The 26,722-nt window shown below is 40.3% G+C and overlaps 1 protein-coding gene across 5 annotated transcripts in view; it reads left to right on the forward strand.

The window, feature by feature from the left end:
* Ipcef1 (interaction protein for cytohesin exchange factors 1) overlaps window positions 1-26,722 on the forward strand; it is a 112,758-nt gene that overhangs the window by 68,810 nt on the left and 17,226 nt on the right. For all 5 annotated transcript variants that reach the window (XM_070010405.1, XM_070010408.1, XM_070010406.1 and 2 more), the window contains 4 exons: window positions 7,106-7,179; window positions 8,573-8,644; window positions 14,973-15,031; window positions 16,337-16,425. In XM_070010405.1, coding sequence (XP_069866506.1) covers window positions 7,106-7,179; window positions 8,573-8,644; window positions 14,973-15,031; window positions 16,337-16,425 — 294 coding nt within the window. The remainder of the gene's footprint in view (window positions 1-7,105; window positions 7,180-8,572; window positions 8,645-14,972; window positions 15,032-16,336; window positions 16,426-26,722) is intronic.

Genomic DNA, 26,722 nt, shown 5'->3' on the forward strand with positions numbered 1-26,722 from the left:
AACACTGCAATGAAAATAAATTGGAAGGGGCCTTTGATTTCAGAATTATTGAAGTATAAAACATTAGATTTCATAGAATTGAGGAAATGTTTTGTTTAAAAACAGACAATGGAATTGTCTTTATCACCATGAAATGCAGATCCATGTCCTCTATTACAGTTCATTGTATTTTATTTTTTAGATATGGTCCTGCATATGTAATCTTTAGAATGTGTATCACTGTTATTGTATGTCTTCCTGTAGGTCCTTCTTTTTTCTGACATATGCAGATTCTTTAATAAAGTAAGTCTTTGCAGGCACCACTGACATCCACCCTCAATCTTAGCTACTCAGTAAGCTAAGACCTGTGGGATCGCAGTTTGAAAGCAGTCAGGGAAAAGAAAAGTATGAGACTTCATCTCCAATTAACCAGCAAAAAGCTAGACTGTAGGTGTGACTTAAGTGATAGAATGCCATCTGTGAGCAAAAGTGTAGGGCACTGAGTTCCAGCCCTACTACCAGAAAGCAGGAACTTGGTCTATTTTTCAAGACACGTGCATCAAAAAGCCAAACTATATCATGGCAGCTTATGTTTGCATTTAAATATTAAAATCTGATGTCCTGGTCTAGTTACTTTTAAATATTAAAAGCATGGACCTAATTGTATGTGAAATGGAGCCAATTATCTTTAGTCATATGTAGGACTGTCAAAGATCTGATACCTTTCTTTCCAACTTTCACAAATAGTCAGGCAAGGAGGATTTCATTCACATGTTTTAATTTCCTAATCTTTCCCTGCATCTCATGATTTTAAAAACAGCCTCAGTATTGTGTATCATACAGCTTTTCTTAGTCAGATGTGCTGGGTAGTGTAGCCCATGGAGAGAAGTCAGCACATCTGAAATAAAGGCATGCGGTTTATGAATGACTGCCTGGTAGCCCCTTGTTCCCTTCCCTCTGTCAACGAAGGGGTGTTCCCATGAGATGCAGGAGCCATTTTGGAAAAGAATCCAATAGTTTCTATAACACATAAACATATAATTGCTGTATGACCCAACAATTCCACTCCCGGGTGTCTACCCCAGAGAAACGAAAGCTCATGCTCACGCAAAGATTGGCAGCATTATTCAGAGTTATTCATAGCTGCTGGGAACAACTTAAATGTCCATCGACTGGCAATTGTGATGATCTGCATGTATAATAGGATAATATTTAATAACAGAAATAAGCAAAGGACCAACACATGCTAAAAACAATGACAGTGTTTCAGAGGAGGTTCTCAGCTCCTTTGAATCCTGGATATTTGTATAAGTGGATGAGCTCTGAGAGGTACAGTCACCCAGGGAACAGAGGGAAATCTACAGCTCTACAAGGAATCACCTCCACTTTCCCCCACTGTTACCATCTATCTTCTAGGTTCTATGTGTTTTCATGTTGCAGTCCTTGTCTCTTTTCTCCACAGGGCAAAAATCTCTGGTTTGTTTAAGGATGATCACACGTGTCTCGAACAGTGCCTGTTGCAAAGAGGATGCTGTCAATATTAATAAAATACACAAGTGTGTAAATTCCGGCAGGTGACTAGGAGCTATATTTAAAGGATATTAGTATGGCCGAATGACAGTCCCTACATATGATGCTTCACTGGGATGAAGGAAATGAGATTCTGGAGAGAGTCTGTGGGCCGGCTTGGGAGGAGGAAGAGCTGAGAAATCCTCATCTGATCACACAACGTCCTCCGTAGAGGGAATAGTATGTGCTTCAGTAAGATGAGGTTTGGGGGTGAATTTACACAATAGCAAAAGGCTAATTTGATGCCCCTGGCAGGACAGCAAGAACTTTCCTGACATCAGGATTCAGAGGGAAGCTTTCAGCTACCAATGCATAAGTGTCGAGCAACATTCTTGACTGTTAGGAGTCCTGGAAGGGGACAGGCATCATTAGAAGAAGTTATTTTAGTTGATGGAACAAGCAGCAAGGGATCCAAAAGGCGGAGGAGGAGGGAACGAAGGAGGAGGAGGAGAAGGAAGCTGTCATTTCCTCAGGATTTGCCCACTGTCAGTGTCATTTTCGAGGCTTTTTTTTTTGCAAATCAAATAAGCAAGGACCGTTTTTGACACAATTGTCTGTGACTCTGAGTACAGCTTGAATGTCTTCTGAATAATGAAAAATACGCCTCAGCTTTAAGGGAGGACTTGCTGGGTAAATGCTGAAGTTGCTTCCTTCAGATGTATTTGAGATGCTTTGTGAAGGAATATCAGCCGTTTCAGTTATGGAAAGGAATCTTTCTCAATACAGAGTTAAAATTTGCCTTTAACACAGATTCATATGGACACAGATGCAAATGGTAGTAAAAGTATCTGTAATAGGTAATATATGTTTTCAATATTGGATTGTTTTTTGTGTCATTGTCACTTGAAATGGGCTTCTTACCCTGAAAACAAATTGTTTAGAGATTCATCAAGACACAAATTTGGGTATCAATTCTTTTTCAGTTCCATAGGAATATTATTTTTGTCTTTGTTTTATTTTTTTTTCTGTTTATTTTCAGTAAAGTAGAGGGCTAGGATGACATTGTTGAATTTGGATTTTATCATAAGATCTTACTGGTAAGGCCCTTAGCTTTTTATCCAAGAGCATTTAGGAATTATACAGAGTTCTTAATTAGAGAAGTGGCATTCAAAAGGCTCATGATGTAAACGTTTATACTGTGCCTATGATTTGGATAGATAGAGGGAATTTTTTAGAAAAGGAAAACAGCCATTTGCAGCAATTTGCAGCAACTCAAGAAAAAGTGGTGCTGTGAAGGTGGTGAGAGGTAATATATGAATTAAGAATCCATGACCAATAAGACGATGATGAGTGCATTTAATTGCATGCATTCTGATAAGGAGCTTGTTTATAACAAAATACCAGAACCTTAATTATTATAGGGAACAAGGATGCTTTTTGAGCTCAGAATTCTGGAGGTCCGGAACATGACACCTGTAGCTCCGCGTGCTGCTCAGTTCAATGGCAAGAACTGGAAGGGTGTTGGTTATGTGAGAAAAGGGCCAAGCACCGAGGGCACCTTTGCTTTGTAACAGCCCAGTCTCAGCACCAACTGTCCAGTCCTGAGGGAAGAGAGTCGCTCATAAGAATGACACCACTTTCTCTTAATGACCTACTTTCCTTTCAAAGATTTCCATACTGCCACATTGGACACTACACCTCATCATGAGTCTTGGTGAGGGTAAAGAATAACCAAACTATAGCGGGGCTAAAAGAGTCAGGGGTGACTCCTGTCTCTCCTTTTCTTGGCCTCTGGGTAGAAAGAGATATTGCCACGGATGCAGAGAACACAGGAGAATGAGGAACAGGCATGGCACGGAATAGAGTTGTGAGTTCAGGTTTGGATGATGACTCTTGAGAGAAGCCAGGAATGACCCAGGTGAATAGGTAAAGGAGGCCATCAGAAGTCTGGAGGTCCAGGGCTGAACCCCAATTGCATGTGTACAGCAATGCTGCATGAAGCCATGGCACAGGAGTGTCTGGTCACCCATCAGAGTCCTGCCATGAAATGTGCACAGCTGGGCAAGCCAGGGAACCTGTTTAAGAAACAGGCAGGATGAGATGCATGAGGGAGGGGAATAGGGAGCAGCACTTGGAAAAGCCAAGCTAGGAGGTCACTCTCTTCCTAGAGTTCAAGCAAGGAAAGGCAGAGAGGGCAGATGGGAGTCACTGGGACTCATGGTGTCTTTGGTTGATCTCCCAGAGTGGGCAGAGAAGTGAATAGAGGAGGAGGTAGAAACAAATGGTGAGTATAAGTGATATTTTTGTTTTTCTGGTCCTGAGCCTTGAACTCAGGGCCTAGGCTCTGTCCCTGAGCTTTTCTGTGCTCAAGGCTAGCACCCTACCACTTAAGCCACAACACCACTTCTGGCTTTTTCTCAGTAGTTTATTAGAGATATAGAGTCTCAAAGCCTTTGCTTCCCAGGCTGGCTTTGAACCACAAGCCTCACATCTCAGCCTCCTGAGTAGCTAGGATTAGAGGCGTGAGCCACTGTGCCCAGCAACTTCCTTTCTTAGTAAGTTATGAGATTTTTGTACCACGCTGATTTTATTTTGATTGAGATTGAAATCATTTAACCCTAGATAAACCGTATAAAACAAACAATTCAATGGCAATTCAGTATAGCCACAGTGTTGTGCAGCCACGCCCTCTGTTTCTAGTATATTTTTTAAAGTTAATGTTTATTATTTTAAGTAGTTGCACAAGGGAGTTACCCTACAGCACACCGTTTTATAAGTACACTGCCTCTTGAGCAATGTGACCCTCTCCTCATTCTCTCCCATCTCTCCCACCCCTCACCCTCCCTCAATGTTCTTAATTTCATAGGATATGCATTAAATATCATGACTGCATTCTCTCTGTCATTTCTCTTTATTCCTCTACCCCTTCCTGTGGGTGGCCTCTCCATACTTCAAGTGCCTATTTCCTGGTATTCATTGTATTGGACTATAAGTTAGTTTTCTAAGGAATTACACCATCTGAATTCTGCCCTACAAATACCAAACTTGAGTTAATATATTTGTGTGCACCTGCATATAATCCCTTATGTGTTTGCTTGTACATATATAAGTTAGTTTTATTTCCAGTATATTTTTGTCATCCCAAAAGGAAAGCCCAGACCCTTTGAGCAGTCATTGTCTAATTCTCATTTTCCCCGTGCATGGAAACTCTGTGTTCTGTCTTTAGGAATTTCCTAGTCTGTATGCTTCATATAAATAGAATTACATAACATTAAACCTTTTATGTCTGATTTCATTTACTGAATGTTTTTAAGGTTCAGCACCTAGTAGAGACACTTTATTTATTATTTATTCATTTAACTAATAGGTAGTTAAAGACTGAATAATATTCCATTGGGTGGGTTTACCACAGTTTTCTTGTTCCATATTATGGCTGCATATTTGGCTGTAAGGTGTACTGTTGGCGTGGCCACTGCATATGCATACATGTATTTGATTATCTTTTTTCCATTCCCCTGGGAACACCTCTAGAGGTGGAACCCAACAGCTCCTAAAGCTAAATATATCACAAATGGAAATATCCACAGGAAATATTGTATATTAGCTCAAAAATGGATGATATTTGACAAGAATTGTACTTGTTTCCTTACTTATGTATCTGTACAAATCTGTACATCACCTTTACAATAAAAATGTTGACTTATGCATTTATATTATTTCAATAGTTTATGTGCTGTCTGAGAGAGGATTGATGAGGAAGTTACTATGTATTAGTTAATTATCCCAGCAAGAAATAAGAAAACAGTATATATACAGGTGTATGTGGATTTTTAAGGAGAGAAGCACCAACTGGGATAGATTCTTCTAAGAATAAGGCCTACAGATGAAGAATTGGATAGACTGCACCACATAGAGGGCTGAAGATGGTTTGTTGTTGTTGTTGTTTTGTTGGTCGTGGGGCCTGAACCCTGGGCTTGGGTGCTGTCCTCACCTCTTCAGCTCAAGGCTAGTGCTCTACCACTTGAGCCACAGTGCCACTTCCAGCTTTTTCTGCTTATGTGGTACTGAGGAATTGAACCCAGAGCCTCATGCATGCGAGGCAAGCACTCTACTGCTGAGCCACCTTTCCAGCCCACAGTTAATGTTTTTGAAGAAAAGAAAGCCAGTTACTCTGTAGCTTGGCAATGAGAGCATGTGATGGTGATGAAATGAACTGGTAGCACCCACTGGCACTCACTTAACAGCTATTTTGCATGTAAAATGATGACCGTATTTTCAAAATCAACTTTTATCTTCTCCTGAGAATCAATGACTCCTTTATGTTACCTCTTTTGGATTCTATTTCTCAGGGACATGTGTGGCTGGAAAGAGATTTGAGCTCCATGAATGACATTCTAGCTTCTTTCTAGATCCCATGAACTATATCATAAACAGTACATTAACAGGTTCATGTTTGCATTCCTTATGGAATTTTGGGTGATCTAAAGAAACATTCACTCTATATTCTTAACTGTCATTTTTTTCTGCCCAAGTCTTTCCTCTATAGGAATAAACTATGGAGCTAAAATTTTTATAAGATGTGGTTCTGTGGTATAATTCCTCAAACCGCCTACAGACTTGGACAAAGAGAGAGTTTTTATTGAATATCTATTAAGGGTTTTGTTTATTTGGGCTCGTTTAAGTCACATAAACCACGAGAAGAAAGACACCAGGATAGGATAAATTATACAGGATTCTGGATACTGAGACCACAGGAGGATAGTCTTAGGAAAGAAATAAAAAAGTGCAATGCCTACATGCGTCTTCATATTTATATAAATTAATATGTATCAAAATAAACTCCAAGATATAGACACAACCTATCTCTCTTAACCTTTTTTTGATTCTGTCTTCTTGTTGTACAGTGCACTCAAGTGTATATCTTAGGGAGAGTGTGGGGGAGGGCACCAAACTCAAGGGGAAAAGGGTGAAAAAGTTCAGCAGTGGAGCTCACTGGACACGGATGAAAGTGAACTGTACAACTCATGGGTGGAAATGGGAGGGAGGGACTGGGAGAGAATGAGGACACAGAAGACACTATGCAAAGAGATGTACTCATTACCTGATTCCTGTACTTGTAATCCCTCTGTAAGTCACTTTTGACATAAGAATAAAATAAATTAATAATTAAGAAAAGAAAGGGCAGAAGGTAGACCCAAGATAGGAAGGAAGACCTGCTGGCCCTAAAGTCGGGGTCCGGTCCACTATAGCAAGAATGCTTGTGAAGCTTTGAAGGTCTATGCTTGTGGCTAGCAGCGTGTGGCCTACCCCCCAGCTGAGCTTAGCAGGAGTCAGGACTCCGATGGGTCGGCTTTGTGGGGTTTCCAGGAGACTGAGATGGAGAGGGGGCCAGAGCCTGCCACAGGGTGACTTTCCCTGAGCCGTGTCACATCATTCCCCGGAAAAGATTTGGTGACTTACGAGGAGAATATTAACCTTTCTCATCAACGAGGCATTAGTCAGGGCTGACCCAGCAAAGTGTGTGAGGTGACCTCTATCATGATCGTGTGTAATTGATCTCAATAAGTTGGTCACAGGTTGTCCATTTATTCCTGTCTGCGGTCTGTGTGTGTTTCAGGCAGAGAGAGCGGATGGATTCGTCAGTCTGTCTGATTTCTGTGTGGAAAGAGCATCCGAGTGCAAGAAGAAACAGTAAGTTGTCTCTTACCTTTCCCAGAACCCTGAGTCTGGTTCCTATTCATCTGTCAGGTTTATCCCGGGATGTGGCCACCTGGAATGGAGCAGAGAAAATGCTCACTGCTGGAGAGCTTTGAGTGTTGCAGGGTGGCAACATTACACACTCATACATGCGTTTAGTTTTGAATTTCCTGGAATGCCATTCTGTGGTGCAGCTTTCCAATCCCGATGACTGTGTCGGGGATGGAGCAAAGGACAGTGCTCCTGCCCAGAATGGTGCGGGGGTGGGGAAGGGGGGGGTCCGCATGGAAAGGTTTTGACACGATAAAGAGAACCAGTCTTTAAATGGACTCACCAGACACAGCTGTGTGAGAAGAGACCAGTTCCTCCTAGCTCATCACGGTACTGTCAACAGCTTTCTTGGGAATGAATTCTCTAAGTCTTAAGTTTGGGACTAAGATAGAGTTTAAGCCCCAAAGACTTGAGAACTAGAAGACTCCAGCTAATTGTTCTATCTATGGAGAAAAAACCCAGGAACATCTGTGCCCAGCCCCAGAGCCCAGTAGAGGGCTGGTGCTGCGCTCCACACCCCAGATCTCCAACAGCTCCAGAGCTGCCAACAGCTCTTCCCAGGAGTCCGTTGTGCTGTGTTTTGTATTCGTGCCCTCTGTCACCTTTTTCTTAGTCTTTCTTCCACCCTTAATAGCTTTAACCAGCTTTCTCAGAAAAGGATACTTCCTTATTGTTACTAGTGAATTGTTTTCCAGTAAGAACAGTTAAGCTGGTATTAGCTTTAATTCTTTGCCCCTCTAGTATACAGCCTGGCTTGGGTTGGTTCTTGTGGTTTTGACTTGCAGGACTTCCAGTGTAAATGGCAAAGTGGAAACACTTTCTGTGTCTGGTATTTTTTAATGCTTTGTATTTTTCCTTTAAACAAAAATCCACTTTAGATTTTCTTTACCCAAATGGAGTGCCTTAGATATGGCTTCTGATAAGTTGTTGCCGTATAGAAGTACTGTGCCTCATTGCTTTCCCATAAATAAGGTTCTGTTAATGAACTTGATTACTTTGCTTGGTGGAACTGGTCTGAGTATTTTGAAATGGCGTCTTCATGATGCTGTTTTAGATGATTGTATCTTTGTAGTAAAGCAATTGTGCTGATACGTTTTAGTGGAAGCTATTGAATAGCTATGACTGTCTTGATGTGCTAGATTGACCTTTAGGTAAGGGGGTCAATAAAAACCAGACAATCAAAACCAAGCAGTAGATATTTAATGTGATAGTTATTCTTGTAAGTGTATAAAGAAAGCAGATAAGCTTGCAGTGTCGATATTTGACTGATACACTTTCAGGCCCACTGTTGGTGACAAACTTTAACTCTTGTGTTTTCTTGCCTTTCTCCTTGTAGTGCATTTAAGATCAATCATCCTCAGATCAAGACCTTTTATTTTGCAGCTGAGAATTTACAGGAAATGAACGTGTAAGTAGAGGAAAATGTCAAATGCAATATTGCTGAGAGCAAATTTACTTTGGTTGGGCATGGGAATTTTAAGCCAGTTCCTGTTAAATTACTATCTGCTTTATTTCTGCCACTTTAGAGATTCCTTTCTGGAGCAACCACTCCAGAAGAAGACTGAGATCACCCTATGGGCATTGGTACCTTTGTGTTTGTTCTGTTTCCTCACAGTGTTTGCAATGGTCCTCTTCTGAGCCTCTTGAGTTAGGTTCAGTTCTTCACTTCATTTTTTGGTCTCAAGGATCTTCTGGTTCCACCTGAACAGCATTGAAAAAAAAATGGACCTAGCAGTGGTGGAATGACCACAATATCTGTAGTTATAGTCAAAACACAGCCAACAGTGACGTCATCCTCTGCTCCAGGGGTAGTATCCCGACGCTCATTACACTCCTACTTCAAGTTCTAGCAATAAGATAATCACACTCAAGTCAAAAAGAAAAAAGAAAAAGGGAGTGAGAGAGAGAGAAAGAAAGAAGAGATCTTCTGTCCCTTAAAGTCTAAAGACTTATTTTTGCTCATCGCTACTATAAATTGTGGGAGGCCATTTACATTTCACATCTGCGTACAGCTGAGTAATCGGATGTACACGTTTGACTGTTGTATTTCAGAAGACCCTTCTGAGCTTATCTATAATCCCTGCTACTCAGGAGGCTTAAAGTGGGGGGATCAAGGTTTGAGGCCAGTCCAGGCAAGAAAAGACAAGAGTTCTTCCTTTCTCCTCTGGTATTCTTCTGAAGGAAACCACTAAGTGGAATAAGAAGTAGACAGAATTCCTTATAAGAAAAAATTTCCTTGTGAATTGGTGTCACAAGGAGAAAGATTTGAAAGTCTTGTGGAACTGATAGTTTACAAGCATTGTGATTTTTCAGCTCCCATGTGCAGGGCTTAGCTGTGTGTGTGATTGCCATTCAGAACACGTGTAAAATGCTCTTGCTTAGAGCCAATTCCACTTGCAACTTACATCCCTAGCGTCTCTCCCTTCCTGCTTCCCCTCTGGGGCAGACTAAGGCACATCACAACGGCTGTTCTTTTGAGAGCCGCTGTATGTGATTTGTATCATCCGGGGGGCACTAGCTAGAATTCCCAGTGTCTCTTTTTCCCTTCACACAACTGGTTAAAATATGTCATTTATGGAATCTCTCCTGTGTGTGCCACTGCAGCAGATGCTGGGTGATGGCGGTAAACATTCACGCATCCACCCATCCACCTACACAATACTCCTCCATCAAGGCAGACTACGTTGAGATGTGCCTTATTTATTTGGACACAATAATTCATTTCCTCCGCTTATTTGCCCTTCATCATTTTTCTTTGTCTTCTTGCTTTAGGAAATTAAAGAAAATAGAAGCTGCCTTTTATCACATGCAAGCACCCACCCACATACACACACACATACACACACACACACACACACACACACACACACACACACGCACACACACACAGCTTCCTCTTCCCTGAGAAGCCCCATATGGGTAGGAGCATTTCACCTAACCTTTCAACCCTCTTCCACAGCACCTCTCGTCTGCCTCTACCATGTCCCTACAGAGGAGGGTAGAATACCTCACAGGAAGTTGGGAAACTGGGTTAGCTGTGCAATGCAAGGAATAGACAATGGAGTCTTCTAAATAAGCCTCATTTACTCCTGCAAAGAGAGAAGCTGCTTTTGTCCTAGTTCTGAGTTTAGCTTTTCCTCCGTTGGTCTTTTCAAACATCTGACATAAACGTTAAGAACAGATACACAAAAGGGTAGGATTTTTACAACTTCATAACACGATTTTTTATAAGTGAAAGTGATAGGAATATTTATCAGAAGAGAAATATGGCCGAGAAAGGAAACGGCATAGATCTGTCACAAGAAGACAAAACTTCAGCCCGCATCAACCATCTTGCTCCATCTTTTACTGCTAACTGATTTTTTTTTTTTTTGCCAGTCCTGGGGCTTGAACTCAGGGCCTAGGCACTGTCCCTGAGCTTCTTTTTGCTCAAGGCTAGCACTCTACCACTTGAGCCACAGCACCGTTTTCAGCTTTTTCTGTGTAGGTGGTACTGAGGAATTGAACCCAGGGCTTCATGCATGCTAGGCAAGCACTCTACCACTAAGCCACATTCCCAGCCTTGGTGCTAAGTGGTGTGTGGAGAGGCCCCGCCCACAGGTCCTTACAGCCTGTGGTGCCACTCAGACACAAATGAAGTCCACCTGGTTCTTTAGGGCCTTTCAGGACAGAGAGACAGTGCTGCCCATTGTCCCTCCTCTTCCAATGAAGCAATCCCATTGGAGTGAAAATGTTCTCCTGTGTAGTCAGATACATTTTTCAACCAAGAAATTGTGAGCTCCTTTCCTGGCTGTCTGAATTCAGTGTATTTCTGATGGGTTTCCTCTCTGAGTCTCACATGGGAGTTACGTAGCTGCCTGATATAACCACCCTAACCTGCCACGTTCAGCCTGTTTATCTTCAGGTGCTATATTCTCCACACTGGCAGGTTCTTATGTAACAACAGATGGTGTTGTATGGGTATTAGCTGTAGCTATGACTTAGACTCCACCTTATTAGATTTAAATCAGTATTTGTCACAATTATCAAGGTCAAGAACGTATTATCTATGTTCTAAAGAGTTGGTAATTTACTTGAAATTCTGTGGGTGTTTCTTTTTCCAACTTGAAATCAAGACATAGATTAGGTTTTGGACTTAAAGTGCCTGGATTCCTGTTTCACAGAGAAATGATTTTAAGCATCCATTTTGTTTTCTTCAAAAAAGGCTACATGCAATGTGTTAACATTTTGAAGCATCATTTAAATTCTTAACATTATTTATTGTAGTGAGGTCTTACAAAAACGCTTCCTAACATTAAATTTTTTTGTAGACCTTCTTAGGGACCTTAATGACTTTGCTTATACTTACGGCTCTATTAATGACTGTTTAAATCTCTACATAAACTCAGTTAGGTAAGCAGACTCACTGGCTGGCCTTGAATCGCTATTTCAAGCATCATTTTAAAATTGCTTATCTGGCTCTTCATGGATAAATGGCCCATCATGTAGTGCTTGAATATTTCACTATTTTTTTCTATTAGTATTACTGTTACTGAATTTTATTGTGCCAGTGGTTCAAAATCTGATATGAAGAAGTAATGCTGGAGCTTAAGCCAGTTCCCATTTTATTATCCTGAAGACTTTTCCCCCCAGTAGCCATAGGCAGAAGTCTTTCTCTGACCAGAGTACCCAGATTAGATGTGGAGATTTGTTTCACAATAACACTGAAATGCCTTTCTCTCTTATGATGAGCCTGGGTAGGCCAGTATGTGGTGGATGGGGAGGGACTTGGTGAGATGCAGGAGTTAAAGGGTAAGGACGTGGTTCTTTTTGGACATCCATCTCCTTGGGTAACTGCCTTTCTGGATGGTGACATTTCCCCCATGGACGATGAGTGGAAGCTTTGGTGTTCTGCAGGGATCCTCAATTTACAAGCACAGGATGAGTAATAAGGGCGACGAAAGAGTTGGTTTCTAAGCAGAGCTGGGAATTTCTGCCTTTCCTCAGACAGTGTTTGTGGGAAGAACAGTCTTGTTTTCTACATCCGTTTCCTAATACTTGTGCATCTCCAACACACACATTCACATTACATGAATATACAACAAACTCCCAGCAAACATCTGTCATTCCCCTTATGTAAATATCAGCCTTGTGTGCATCTATCTACTTAGCCACCAATACAAGTTTATGTACTGCCAGGAGACCGAAAAAAGTTCTCAGCTGTTGAGGGGCTCTAAGAGGTGAGTTCTAGAAAGAGAATGGTCAAATGGGAGTCTAGACAGGTACTGCTTTATTACAGCAAGGAGCTAATGGTGACAAGAACATGCAACTGGGTTTGGGGTAAGGGTTGAAGCAGTTTTTCTTTTTTTGTCAAAACTCTTTACTTTGCCATGTTTTCATGTCTCTAGAAAGGATCTTAGAGCTGCCGGTACCCTCAATTCAAAAATATATGCATTTTTTGTCCTTGCTTTTAAACTTGCCTCTTTCGCTTTTAAATACTTTTTCAAATGGGAGCTCATGCAAGTATGGCATCAAGTGTAAGCCAAACACTACTAAAATGATATTCTTAAACGGGAGTGATAGAATTTATTGTTTTGCCTGGTCACGTTTTAAAAATGTACTTTTAAGTGTTTCAGTTAAGGAAAGCACAAAACATTCTTATAAAAATGAGATACTATAAAAGAAAAAGTGAGAGACTGCCCAAGCCCTTTCCAACTAATTCAACTTCTCCCTGTGGGGCTAACCACTTCTGAGAGTAAGTTGTATGTCTTTCCCCTGATGCTTTTCTGTATGCAGATATACAGATAGATAATTGTACACACAGATGCATCATTGTACAGCACACTAGGGTAGGCTAACTGTATTGCTCTAAATTTGTGCCTTTCAATAACCAGTGTATTAGAAGTTTTCAAGTCATTACTTCTCCCTTCATCATTTTATTAGCTTCCTTTTAATATGGCATTGATGGAATCCACGTGATACTATATGTATCCATTTCCCATTAACAGCACTTCCCCAAATTTGTGTGCCCCTAAATGTCTTTTTGTAGAATAGCTATTGGGCAAAGAGAATGGAATTTAAATTTTGAATAATATCTAAATCCCTGCTCAAAATCGGCTATGGTTAACTCAGCAATTTTCTCCTTAGAAATCAATGATATTTTTAATCTCTGACAATCTTTGCCAAATCTACTGATTGGCAGAAATTTTTCCTGTGCTTAGATGAACATTCTCCAAAGTACTGTGATTTTTTTTTGATGGTCTTGGAGCCTGAACTCTGGACTTGAACACTGCCCTCAGCTCTTCAGCTCAAGGCGAGCACTCTACCACTTGAGCCAGTGCCACGTCTGGCCTTTTCTGCTTATGTGGTGTTGAGGAATTGAACCTAGAACCTCATGCACATGAGGCAAGCCCTCTACCACTGAGCCACCTTCCCAACCCTGTGATATATATATTTTTTTGTTTGTTGTTGTTCCTTTGTTCTGCTATTCTGTTGGCTGAGATGAGCATTTCCTGGTTGCTATGGCATGATCTGAGCCCTGGGACTGGTCTAGTCTTAAGTGGCAATTAGAGAACTCAGGCCTATTGTGGTGCTGAAGGCAACTTTTTAAAAGATGTCATCTTCTTTTTTGTGTGTGGAGTTTTCTAATTTAAGAGCAAATTTATTATATTTTTTCCTCTCAAAAATGAGCACAGCAAAATCATGGTTAGCTGAAACTTGGGTAAGAATTTCTAAATGGTTTACAACTATAAATTTGGAAATGTAGAATGTTTATGTTTATACCTGCTAAATAAATAATTCATGGTGCATTGCACAACTAAGAGAAATGAAAACTTTAAATGAATTGATAAATGGTAAGTCTGTATTTGTTGACTTAGGCAATTACTGACTGCTCTATTTTTTAAAGGAAAGAATGAATACACAATATGGAGTATTTAAAAATATAAAAAAAAACTAGAAATAAGTAGGAAACAGTTCTCCTAGATATTGACTGCCTCAAAGCAACATTTTTCCTTTCAGAACAAGATTATATAAGTAGGAATCTATGAGAGAGACACATTTTGTTTCATACCTTTGAAAAAAATTGTTTTCAGATGTGTTTCTGATGAAAAACTTGAGACGAAACTACAGTGGTTTGAAATTACAAGCCGAGTTTGAGTTTCTTAAGATATACCTAATTCTATTTTTGGTTTGGTGTTTAATTGGAATCAATTATCAATGAAATGATAAATCAGTAGAGAAGAGAACCTTGTCAATTTTTTACCATACATATTTTTAAGGAATTAAAAATTTCCCCAATTTAGAAACCTCTGTTAAACTCTAGCTGTAGATCTTCTGCTGAGTGATAAGAATCTTTCTGGTGCAAAAATGGATGGTCTCTGAAATACATCAACATTATTAAGAATGATGTATACATATTTTTAATGGTCAAGTGATTAAATTCAATGATAAATGTTTTAATGGTTTCAACAAGTTCCTGATGCATGATCGCGTAAGAAGATGGTTGTTCATATATATAGGATATTTAATTTAGCTTTCCAGTTAAGTTAGATAGCACAATGGCCTTCCTCGTTTATCTTCCAAAGCATACCTCAAGTAAAGATAGTAGCCAAGTACTATAAGGCCAGAGTCCCAGAACTTATACTATGCATGGAAATATTTATATGAACAGTGGAATTAAGACTTAACTTCAAGACCAAGTCTGACATGGGGTCCAATCTTGATGGTCAAACATCTACTTTCTATTTAAATCTTAGGTGGTTAAGTAAGCTTGGACTAGCTGTAACCCATCAAGAAACAACTACAAAGGATGAAGGTTTGTTTTATTTCATATTTCTGAAAATTTAACATGAATAATTTTTTTAGAAAGGCGAAAAAATTAAAGTCTATGTGTAGTCGGATCTTGATGAAACAGGATTTGGCATTTTAAATGATTTGAAATATAGAGACAGGCATAGTCATACAGATTTATCCACATGAAACGGGGCCTCCTGTGCCAGCCCTGAGGGATTTTTGCACTTCACCCACACATGAGAAGCCGGGGCTTCACTGATATCTCAAACAAATGCCACTGCAAATGTTTCATTACTCTACTTACTTACATAGGCATGAACTTGTCATGAGCAAGTCAGATGATTTTCATCCCCCTATTTCCTCTCTGATAGTTTTTAACATTTCTGCCAGGTGTGCTGAAACTAATTTCCCTGAAGTTGCATGAGGAATCTGAAGGTCACATGGGGACACACACTGTATTTTTAGTGCCATCTGTGGCTTTCAGTGTTCAAAAGCTACAGCATTCTCCTTCTACCCAGTGATGCGATTGCTCAATGTGGAGACCAGCAAGGCTGTAGCTGGGGCTGCATAGCAGAGCCACTGTTGATAAACTCGGACCACAGAAGACTTGGGGATTAGAAGAAAGGAGTCACATCTTTTAATAACAAAACCATATAGTCTTAAATTTAAAATTGAAATGTGACAAGTGGATTTCAAACAAGGGAATGTAATAGGGTGAAATTAGTTTCCTAGTCATCTTCTTGGCCTTCTTTTCTTTAAAATAACTGCCCAATGGGTGTAGATTGGGGGGAGGGGGAGCACCAAACAAACAAACAAAAAGCTCTCCTGGTTTTGATGATCTTCCATGCACGGTCCCAAACCCTTCTGCTGCTGCTTCTGTCAGTTCTCAGGGGCCCCCCAAATACCTGGCTCGGCTTAGCACTCCTTACTTTTTTTTTTGATACACCACGAATTGTTTAGTTACAGGCAGATGCCACTTTCTCAGCTCATTGTAGTTTGTACCCAATCACTACTGATTTTCTTCACCCCTGAGCACATGCCTTCCCTCTCTGAGGAATCATTTCACTGTCCCTCAGCTGCAATAGGTCCTCTTCCTGCATACTGAGGCTACTTGTATCTCCCTGCTATTTAATTCCTTTGTACCAGATTCACTAGATTGGTGTTGTGGAAATTGGGTTGAAATTGCAGGAAAATTGCAGGAAGAAATCCAGATGGAGAAAAACCTTCGCTCATAAATTATGGGATAACTGCAAGTGTTAACATGCTAAGCATTTTCTTTTTCTTTTCTTTTTTCTTTCCTTTTTCCCTTTTTTTCTTTTTGCTGTAGAATGCTATAGTGAGAGTGAGCAGGAAGAGTCTGAACTAGCTGGGGAGACACCCCCACCTCCTTATGCTTCCCAGACCTCATCGCCTGTGGTATGTACGGACACGCGCAGTCTACTGGTCGGTGATCACATGAGTCAAGCTCATTCTTTCCAATTAGACAGGGACTGCCTCAATTGATGAAATTTCAAATTAATCTAAGTTATTTTTAAGACGACTCTAAATTGCTCTTTGGGGACCTGTCTAAGAGCAGCTGCCGTTCCTGAGGTGCTGATTTTGTCCCTCCTCCACATGGAACCGTGGTAAAGGTTCAGGATCTGGCGCCTGACCTAGTCATGGATCCTGCTTAGAGGATTCATGGAAATGCAAAAGGATTCTAAATGGTAGGCCAGTGTTAATTTAGACCCTACCTGTTCTCAGAGAGGACTTCAAAGTTAGAATTTTGTCAAGATTGAGACTTGAACTCAGGGCCTCGGCTTGCTTGACTTGCTCCCTTGGCTAGTCATCTCTCTATTTGAGCCATGCCTCCAGTCCAGTTTTTTTCTGGTTATTTTTTAGATGGAGTCTTGGGATTTTCTGCCAGGGCTGGCTTCTAACTGTGCTCCTCTGGACCTCAGTGTTCTTAGGATGATTCCCAGTAGCTCCCGGCATCTGGCTTCAGAAAGGTTTAAACTTCTTTGCCTGGCTGTGTATTCTGTAAATTTCCTAGAGTAGGTGAAAGGGACAAATATAGCATAAAAAGAAAAGTCAGAAAGATGGGAAGCCAGGAGTGGGATTAATTCATTAATGTTATAAGTGGGGATGATTTTTTTATTCACTAGGGATAAATCTAAATTTCATTCTAAGCTTTAGTAGTTTAGGTTATTACTGGGTATTATGATTTCCTTTTTTTCTTAAAAACTCTACAAAGGGTGAGTAAGTTATCACTGACAATGTGGACTTAGATGTTTTTTGTTTTTGTTGTTCTAGGTTGGCCTGAGCTCTCTATATAGAGTCCAGGCTGACTTGAACTTGGGATCTTTCTTCTTCAACCTCCTGAATAACACCTCCACCATGCCTGGCCTATAGTTATAGATTTTGCTTAACTTAGCTACTTATTTTTTTGGTGGCGGTATTGAACTTGTCCCGTCATGCCGAGTACACACTGTAAACATGCACTCTACCTCTGAGCTATAATCTCAGCCAGATTTGTGGATTATCATGTACTAGAATTTACACAAATGCTTTAAAGGTGTCATCATTTAATCTTCAAATAACCTTGAGAAGTTGTATTACTTAATTTGCATTTTACTAACTACTAATAAGGCTAAACATCTTTACAGGTTCATTAGCTACTTGTATTGTCTCTTTATTGAAAGTACATTTATACCTGTGGCCTCTTGTTTTTCTTCTCCTTTTTTCTGATTAATAAGATTTCTTAATTTATTATTCGATACCCAAGGATAATATATAACTGCTAGCTAAATACAAGCAAATATCACTTCTTATTTTTAAAAAAATCATTTCACAATTTCTTCTTGTAAGCCTATATTCTTGATTTGAACGTGTCAGTTTTATCCATTGCTTCTGTGGGGCTCTGAAACCAGTTGACCCCAGGCTCAAAGTCCACAAGTTCCACCCAGCAGGTCTGGCCAGTTAACTTCTCTATGGCAGATAAAAAAGCACAATAAAGGGCCAAGAAGGAAGACTTTTTACATGGCATCCGAGGGAGACAACACTTCAGTACCCCTTTAGCCATCTTTGTGATATAAATATGAGGAAGTGAAAGGTGAGAGGTAGTCATGATGATTTAATAGTCTTGGTTGATCATTATTTTAGTCTTTTAGAAGAGTTCTAGAGAAGTTGCTAAGTCTGTCATTTCTGGTCAGAATAAGCAAGTCCTCACTGGCTGGTAGGTAACCTGTCCTCAGAAGGCTCTACTGTTCTGTAGGAGTGGTTTCCATCTCTTTTCATAAAGATACTATGCATCAGAATGTCCTTCCCTGAATCCAAGGTCATTGTAGAGTGGCTATGGAGAGAATGGCTTAGAATAGAAACACATAAAACCGAGACAGTTATGCTAAGCTTTCCTCCTGGTTTTAGTTAATCTGTGGGGTCAGCAACCAACGAAAAAAAAACCCATTCCTGTTCCCCCCCCCCCCACACCCCACCTCACCAAACAGGTTATAAATACCTCCAGAGCTAGTTAGTATCTTTTTTTTTTCTGGTTTAAAAATGTTCCCTATCTTAAGATCATAGAGAAGATACTATGTTCATGATTGAGGAACCAAGTTTGGGAAGGTTGAACAGCACAGTCAGACATTTAGTAAACCAAACACTTGAGGCAAGAATCTCTGTGGTCTGGCTTTATAGTAATTATTCATTCCATTGTACCAGGGCACTTGCTTATCCAGATACCCAAAGCTCAAGGATAATAGTTTGAATACCAACATGCAGAAGGGATGGGTATCTATAAGACCTATGATTTGGCTGGACACAATGACTCTTGCCTGTCCTCTTAGCTACTTGGGAGGTAGAGACCAAGAGGATTATGGTTCAAGATCAGCCTGTGCAAAAAGCTTGCCAGATCACATCTCAATCGATAATAAACTGGTTATGGCACATGCTTGTTATCCCAGCTACACAGGATGTGTAAATAGGAGGATCTTTGTCCAGGTCAGCCCTGGGAATATACACAATACCCTATCAAATAATATATAAAACAATAAAGGACTGGAGACATGGCTCAAGTGATAGCAACACGAGACCCCTAATTGAAACCCTAGTACCTGGGGCTGGGAAGGTGACTCAGTGGTAGAGTGCTTGCCTTGCATACAGGAGGGCCTGGGTTTGATTCCTCAGCATCACATAAGCAGAAAAAGGAAGTGGTGCTGTGGTTCAGGTGGTAGAATGCTAGCTTTGAGGTGGAGAACTGAGGGACAGTGCCCAAGCCCACAGTTCAGGCCCCACGACTGACAAACAAACAGACAAACAAAAAGCCAAAAAACCTCAGTACCTAAGAAAAATCAAAATAAATAAAAAACCTCGAGTTTAAACTGAGTTATTAGTCAAATGTTTAAAATTTTCTAAGTTGATCAGTTTTTGGACAGGCTACTAGAGCTAGCATTTTTCTTAAGCAATATGTTGGAAAACAGTCAAATAAATGTTGAATAGGTTTTTTAAAAAAAAATTCCTTAGCAACAGAATATGTTCTTTCTGTTCACATATTTGTGGGCAGATTTTGTTTTTGTTTTCTCTCTTTGCAGAAAAACAGACGTCTAAAGTACTTGGTAAAATAACATTCAGGATTTTTATTTAATAAATGAAGTTAAAAAATAAATCTTAGTACCTTTACCCAGTGCATGATTCTGGATATAAACTTGTTATCTAATGAATAGTTGGCAAAGAGTTTCTCCTCTTCTGTAGGCTTTTTATTTTGAGAATTCTTTATTTTGAGAATTGTTTCCTTTGATGTGAAAACATTTTTTTTTACTTTAATGTAATCCCATTTGCCAGTTCTCCTCCTTCTCCTCCTCCTCCCCCTTCTCCTCCTCTCCCCCTCCTCCTCCCCCTCCTCCTCCTTCTCCTCCTCCCCCTTCCTCCTCTTCCGCCTCCTCCTCCTCCTCTCCCCCTCCTCCTCCCCCTCCTCCTCCCTCTCCTCCTCCCCCCTCCTCCTCTTCCACCTCCTCCTCCTCCTGCCCCTCTTCTCTTCCCCCTCCTTCTCCTCTTCCTCCTCCTCCTCCCCCCTTCCTCCTCCTCCTCCCCCCTCCTCCTCCCCCTCTCCTCCTCCCACTCCTCCTCTCCCACCTCCTCCTCCTCCTCCTCCTTTTGTGCCTGTGTTGAGGTTTGAATTCAGGGCCTGGGCACACTGTCCCTGAACTAGTTCACAGCTAGTGGTCTTCCACAGCTCCATGTCTAGCTCTTTGGTGATTAACAGGAGATAGTCTCATGGACTCTCTTGCCTCAGCTGATTTCAGACTGAGATCCTCAGTTCTCAGCCTCCTGAGGAGCTAGGATTACAGGCACTGGCTCGATTTGTCAGTTCTTGCTCTGACTTCCTGAGCGATTGGAATCCTTTGGAAAGTAAAACTGAAAACTTCATGTGGTATTCCTGCTTTCCTGCAGAAGTTTCAAATTTCAGAAGTTTTATTAAGGTACTAGATCCATTCAAAATTGTGTTTTGTAAAGGTAGAAAAAATAGGTTCCTGGTTTCAATCTCCTGCATGTAGATATCTAGTTAAGCCCAAAAGTGTTAGTTTAAAGAAGTTGTCTTTATACCAAGTATGGTTTTGGTACCTTTGTCAATAATCAGATGAGTGTAGCTGGATGGGTTTCTTTCTGGTCTTCTATCGTGTTCCATTGGTCTATTTTGTCTGATTTGGGGCCTACACCATACTGTCCTTGTGACCATGGACCCTCTAGTATAATTTGAAATAAAATACTATGCTATTTCATGTGTCACTCTTTTTGCTCAGGATTGCTTTGGCTTATTGGGGTCTTTTCTGCTTCCTTATGAATTTTAGGATAGAGTTTTATATTTCTATGAAGAATGACATTAGAATTTTGATGGAGATTGCATCAGATCTGTAACTTGCTTTTCTTTGGGTAGCCATTTTTCATGGATCATCTTCTTGTGTATTTTAAATTTCATTCTTCAAGGTTTTATAGTTTTCATTGCAGAAGTCTTTCTCTTCCTTAATCTTCTACTTTCTAGGCATTTAAATTATTATCAGGCTATTATGAATGAGATTGTTTTCCTGACTTCTCTTAGCCTGTTTGTTGTTAGAATATAGGAAAGCTACTGAAGTTTGTCTGTTGATTTTGTGCTCTCATGAAGAATATCTTAGCAGTGTTCATACTTCCATGACTTTCAGAAGTATAATTCATTTAGAAAGAAGCAATAAGTAAAAATAAACCCTGCAAACAGGCTCCCTAGCCAGTAACTGAAGAGGAAATTGAAGATTAAAAGCAGAAGAGGATATAATTAATTTTAGAAATCCAGATTTAATTTTAACATGATGTATCTTGAATAACTGTGTATATCAAAGGTCACTTAATAATTTAAAATCCATACTATACAAAGTGATAGAAATGTCTCCAAATGAGTAATTGAGTGGAAAATCAACAGGAAATTATATATATATATATATATATATATATATATATATATATATACACATACACACACAGAGTTTTCTTGCATATATATACATAAACACACACATATGCAATAAAAGAGATGAAAGGAAAATTCACCCTTTCTGCATTGGATGCAAAAATCATCCTAAACTCTAGGGTTGAATATGGGATTGATTTTAAGACTTTCCTAAAATACACCTGTTGCCGGGCACCGGTGGCTCACGCCTGTAATCCTAGCTACTTAAGCGGCTGAGATCTGAGGATCACGGTTCAAAGCCAACTGGGGCAGGAAAGTCCATGAGACTCTTATCTCCAATAAACCACTAGAAAACCAGAAGTGGCACTGTGGCTCAAGCGGTAGAGCACTTGCCTTGAGCTGAAGAGTGCAAGGACAGTGCCCAAGCCCAGAGTTAAAGCCCTATGACTGAAAAAAGAGCAAAAACAAAAACAAACAAACAAACAAACCCAAATAAAATGCACCTGTGTGTGTTGGCCTTCTGTTTCAGGGCTATGCCTTTGCAGCCTGTGCTCACCCTGCCTTCATGTAGTCATGGAACCTGAGAGCTGTCCAGCCCCTCTTCCTGCCTACTGTCCCTGCTGCCATGGTTGAGGCCCGGTTATTGTGACTCTTGTCTGAGTTAGTAGTAGTAGTTTCCCTGTTGTTTGTAGTAGTTGTTTCCCTGTCTCTGATCTCCTTTTCCTCTTAAAAACCACCTCCAAGTTGATCTTCCTAAAACACAGTTCTCATATACAGATTCACTGCCCCAAACCTTTCAGTGAGTCCTCATTGCTTCTCCTATGAATTCCGCTCTGTGACTTGGTATTTCAGGCCATTGAGATTTTGTTTGCACAGCTGTGACAATCTCGTTACCAGTCCTTCTTAGCCATCAGCCCCGGAACTCTCTGCACTTCCCCAAGAGCTTTTCCACTCTTTCCGCCTCCTGCACCTGCAATGAGAAAATTTCTCAGCCTGCCGGCGCATTTGCCCCCAACCCTTGGCCCCAAGTCCATCTTCTAAGTATCATGCAAGTCAGCTTCTGGGGTGTGGTTTCCTTCACATAAGCTTCTTGGCTTCCTCAATTCTGTTTTCTTCAGAACTGCATTTTTCTGTAATAGTTGGTTTTTATGCATTCTTCATGTTGTTATCATAAACTGCATTGTATTTTAGATTTTCATGAATCCAATTTAATTATTAAATCTTTAAAATCAGAAGCAGGAGCCAATACATTTATTTTTGCTTATTCACAATATTTATTACACACTTTTGCAATAAAATGAACATTAGCCACATTGAAAGATGGATGAGTGGATGATTATAGCAATCTTTGCCATACTATGCACAAGTCTCTAACCCTAGAAATATTTCCATATGGGAATTGGAAAGACAATACTTTATACTTGTAAAGTGCTTTCCTATAGCTTTACAAATGATGATGGCAGTTCACTTCCAAACAAATCCTGGATTAGTCTGAGAAATGAGGAAGCCACATTCCAAAGAAGTAAATCTTCTGCTGTAAGTAACGTTTGCAAGTTGCTTAAGATATAGTAAGAATATTCTCTTATGCTGCACATGATGTTGCATACTTGTAATTCCAGCACTCTGGAGGATGAGGCAGAAAGATCTTCAGTTGGAGACCAGCTTGAGCGACATAGTAAGACCAAACCAAACCACACCAAGGAATGTTCTTTTAGGTTCCATACTTGGCTCCTGCCTGTTGATCAGACAGCTGCTACCTATTTTGTGCAGTTGTTGGTTAGCAGGCGCTGTTGAAGATATGGGAATGGTAAGATGGGCTAGGGTGTCCCATTGTTTAGGTTCTGAGTTGAAGAGGGACAATACATTGATAATTCAAACAAATGATTGCCAACACTGAGAAGTACTGTGAAGAAGAGAGTGGAGGGGATATTACTTTGTTTATTCCTGTTAGGGGAGACTATTTGATTTGAGGTAAAAGTGGGCAGGAAGGAGACAGTTAAGAGAACCCACGGGGAAGGCCTGTGAAGAAGGAATCATAGCCCTTCAGGGGCAGAGAGAGAAGGCCAAGGTGGCTGAGCAGATAGAAGTACAATGAGGGAGTCATTGTACTTCCAGGGGTAGACAGGGCTTGAGGCAGACATTCTCAGCACTAATGGAGAGTGTTCTGCTTCTGATGGGCACTTAGTAGAGGACGTGAGGCAGAGAAATATTACCACCTGTTTTATACTTGAGATATATTCTTGGTGTCGACTGGAGGATGCCTGGGCCAAGGGGATTCACAATGAAGGAGGTGCAGGACTGGGAGGTAAGGGGACATCTCCAACATCACTTGGATTCAAGAGCATGGAGTGATGCATGGCTCTGCTGTCCGTGCACCACCCAAGGTCAAGTACAAAGTCAGCGACAGAAGGAGTCTGCTATAGAGGCCTAGGGGAGAGAGCCGAGGGGAGAGATACAGGTACATTGCCTCGGAGTGGGAAAAAGCAATGGACTGGTTTGCTATTATTAATATGACAATAGAAGGAAAGAAAGTCTGTGTATGTTCCTTCCTTTTCTTCTTGTTTAGTCTTATGATACAGAGTTCTAAAATATTTCTCTTTTGCTAAATAATTTATTTGCCTTTCCCTTCCTTCCTTCCTTCCTTCCTTCCTTCCTTCCTTCCTTCCTTCCTTCCTTCCTTCCTTCCTCCCTCCCTCCCTCCCTCCCTCTGTCCTTCCCTCCCTCCCTCCCTCCCTCCCTCCCTCCCTCCCTCCCTCCCTCCCTTCCTTTCTTTCTTTCTTTTCTTTCTTTGTGTTCTTCCATGAATGTTTAGGATTTATCGTCTGAATCACTTCTTAATTACAGGCTTTGGGTGTTATTTTAAACTATTTTTCACCAGGGGCAAACTCGTAGTTTGAAACAATGCAAAGAAAAAAGGCGTTAAGAACTAATAACCATTTGAATTAAGTGTCTCCAATAAACAAAAATCTCTTATAGAGAGAATTTGAAAATCAAGTTTAATGTCTTCATTTCATCATGCAATCTCTGAGTTAAAATTAAGATCCTTTAAAATGTCTAGGAGGTGGGGTTTTTTTGCAATAAAAATAAAATATTTCAAACTCAAATATTTCTAAATGAAGCATACCACATAAAATCATCATTCCTCTAATTAGATAAAAATCATTCTGTTTAAGATTGTGTGAAACCCGTCGCTCATGCCTGTAATCCTAGTCACTCAAGAGGCTGAGCTCCAAGGATCACAGTTCAAAGCCAGCCTGGGCAGGAAAGTCTGTGAGACTCTTATCTCCAATAAACCACTAGAAAACGGGGAGTGGTGATGTAGCTCAAGTGGGGTGCTAGCCTTGAGCTGAAGAGCTCAGGGACAGCGCCCAGGCCCAGAGTTCAAGCCTACAACTGAAAAAAAATCCCATCAAAGAACTTTTCAGCTGTTGCTGGATAACTAGAAAGGGCATAAAAAAAGATTGTGTGAACATTTGTGGGACTGTAACCTAATTGATGCTGGAATTAAGATAAAAAACATTTAACAGTTTTATGGATGACTTCTGAGAGCTCCTCAAGAAGATATTTAAGTACTCTGAGGCACTTTTGTCCACATAACTGGCTTTCTGTTCCATTCTTTGCTGGCAGCAGTTCATTACCAACTGTGTGTCAGGCACAGAGGCAAAAATGGAAGTGTAAAAATGACTCTAAAAACAGCCTGTTCTCAAGTAACTCACAAAAAAATTTAAGTCAATCAGCAATCACAATAGAAGCTGACAAATAAAATGATGTTCCACCTGTTGGGATAGAAGACTAAGAGCACCAAGTGTAGCTACCTGGATGGAAGGGAGACCCTGATAGAAAGAGCTATTAGAGCAGGCTGCCTGCATAGAAGGCATAGTTCTGACCATGAAAGTTAGACTCATATTAGTTAAAGCAGACAGAGAGTGGAGAACCAAGACTGTTGATCATCTCTACCTTTATTTCATTTGCTGGGGAGGTTTATGAGTATATTACATGGACAGCTGAGTTCTGTGCTTGGCATTGATGATTAGCAGCTATAAAAACTCAGACCCAATCAATCATGCTTTAACACTGTACTTTCTATAAGGCATGTTCCCATACCATTATTGAACCTTGTAGAATGACGACCTGGTTCATTTTGATTTTTGCATTGTTAATCTCTTAAGCAATGAAAATCCTCTTAACAAATACAGTTTTTCTGAATTTCTTTTTCCTTCCTCTAAGACTCTCTTCTTCCTTGCAGCTCCATTCTTTTTATTTTGTTGCTCACTCTTCTTTTCTCACTTTAAAATCTAATCTACAAATATTACCTGGTGCGTGGTAAAAAAATTTTTTTAATTGAATAACACTTCATGGAAAGTTCTGATTCTCACTCAATATAGCTGGGTTTTTTTAGCCTTTAAGTGCAATTCTTTTTTTCTTTTTTGTCAGTCATGGGGCTTGAACTCAGGGATGGGTGCTGTCCCTGAGCTTTTTCACTCAAGGCTACTGCTCTACCACTTTGAGCCACACTGCTACTTCTAGTTTTCTGGTGATTAATTGGAGTTAAGCGACTCATGGACCTTCCTGTCCCAGCTGGCTTCAAATCATGAGCCTCAAATCTCAGCCTCCTGAGTAGCTGGGATTACAGGTGTGAGCCACTGGCACCTGACTTTAAGTACAATTCTGAGATTTAGAAAATCTTGAGGAAACAATGTAATCACTGAGCACTGAACCTTTCTCCTGTTTTGCTCTAATCCAATTAAAGCAAAAACAGAAGGAGCAATGGGGAAAGCTCAGGCTCTGTCTCTTTTTTAAAACAGGAAGTGGGTCACATTGAAGCTTAATTTTACCCCAAAAGCCATAATAGGACAAGGTGTCAGGACTAAGCCAGCATAGATGTGTTTTGTTTTTTGTTTTTAAATAAGTTTTTTATTGTGAAAATGCTGTACAAAGGGGTTACAATCACATGAGCAAGGTAATGAGTGCATTTCTTATCAAGCATGGTTACTTCCTCCTTTGTTTTTCCCCTACCATCCCTTCTCTCTCATCTCCACAACTACACTCCCCCCCACCTAAATTGTAAAGTTCATTTTCAACATAGCATCTTGTACAAGCATACATGTTTTTTTTTTATAATATTTATTTTGCAAATATTTATTTTGTAGACCCTCATCTTAGGTAAATTTCTCCTGGATTTTGTTTGGACAAGTTCTTCACCCCCTCTTCCAGATAAGTAAGACGTTATTTAGTGAGTTATAGATCATTGATCTTTAAGTTGTTAAATGGTCCGGATTATTTAAGGTAGCCAGT

This window comes from Dipodomys merriami, unplaced genomic scaffold (assembly GCF_024711535.1).
Source record: "Dipodomys merriami isolate MVZ:Mamm:240054 unplaced genomic scaffold, mDipMer1.0.p SCAF_8, whole genome shotgun sequence".
Classification (NCBI taxonomy): domain Eukaryota; kingdom Metazoa; phylum Chordata; class Mammalia; order Rodentia; family Heteromyidae; genus Dipodomys; species Dipodomys merriami.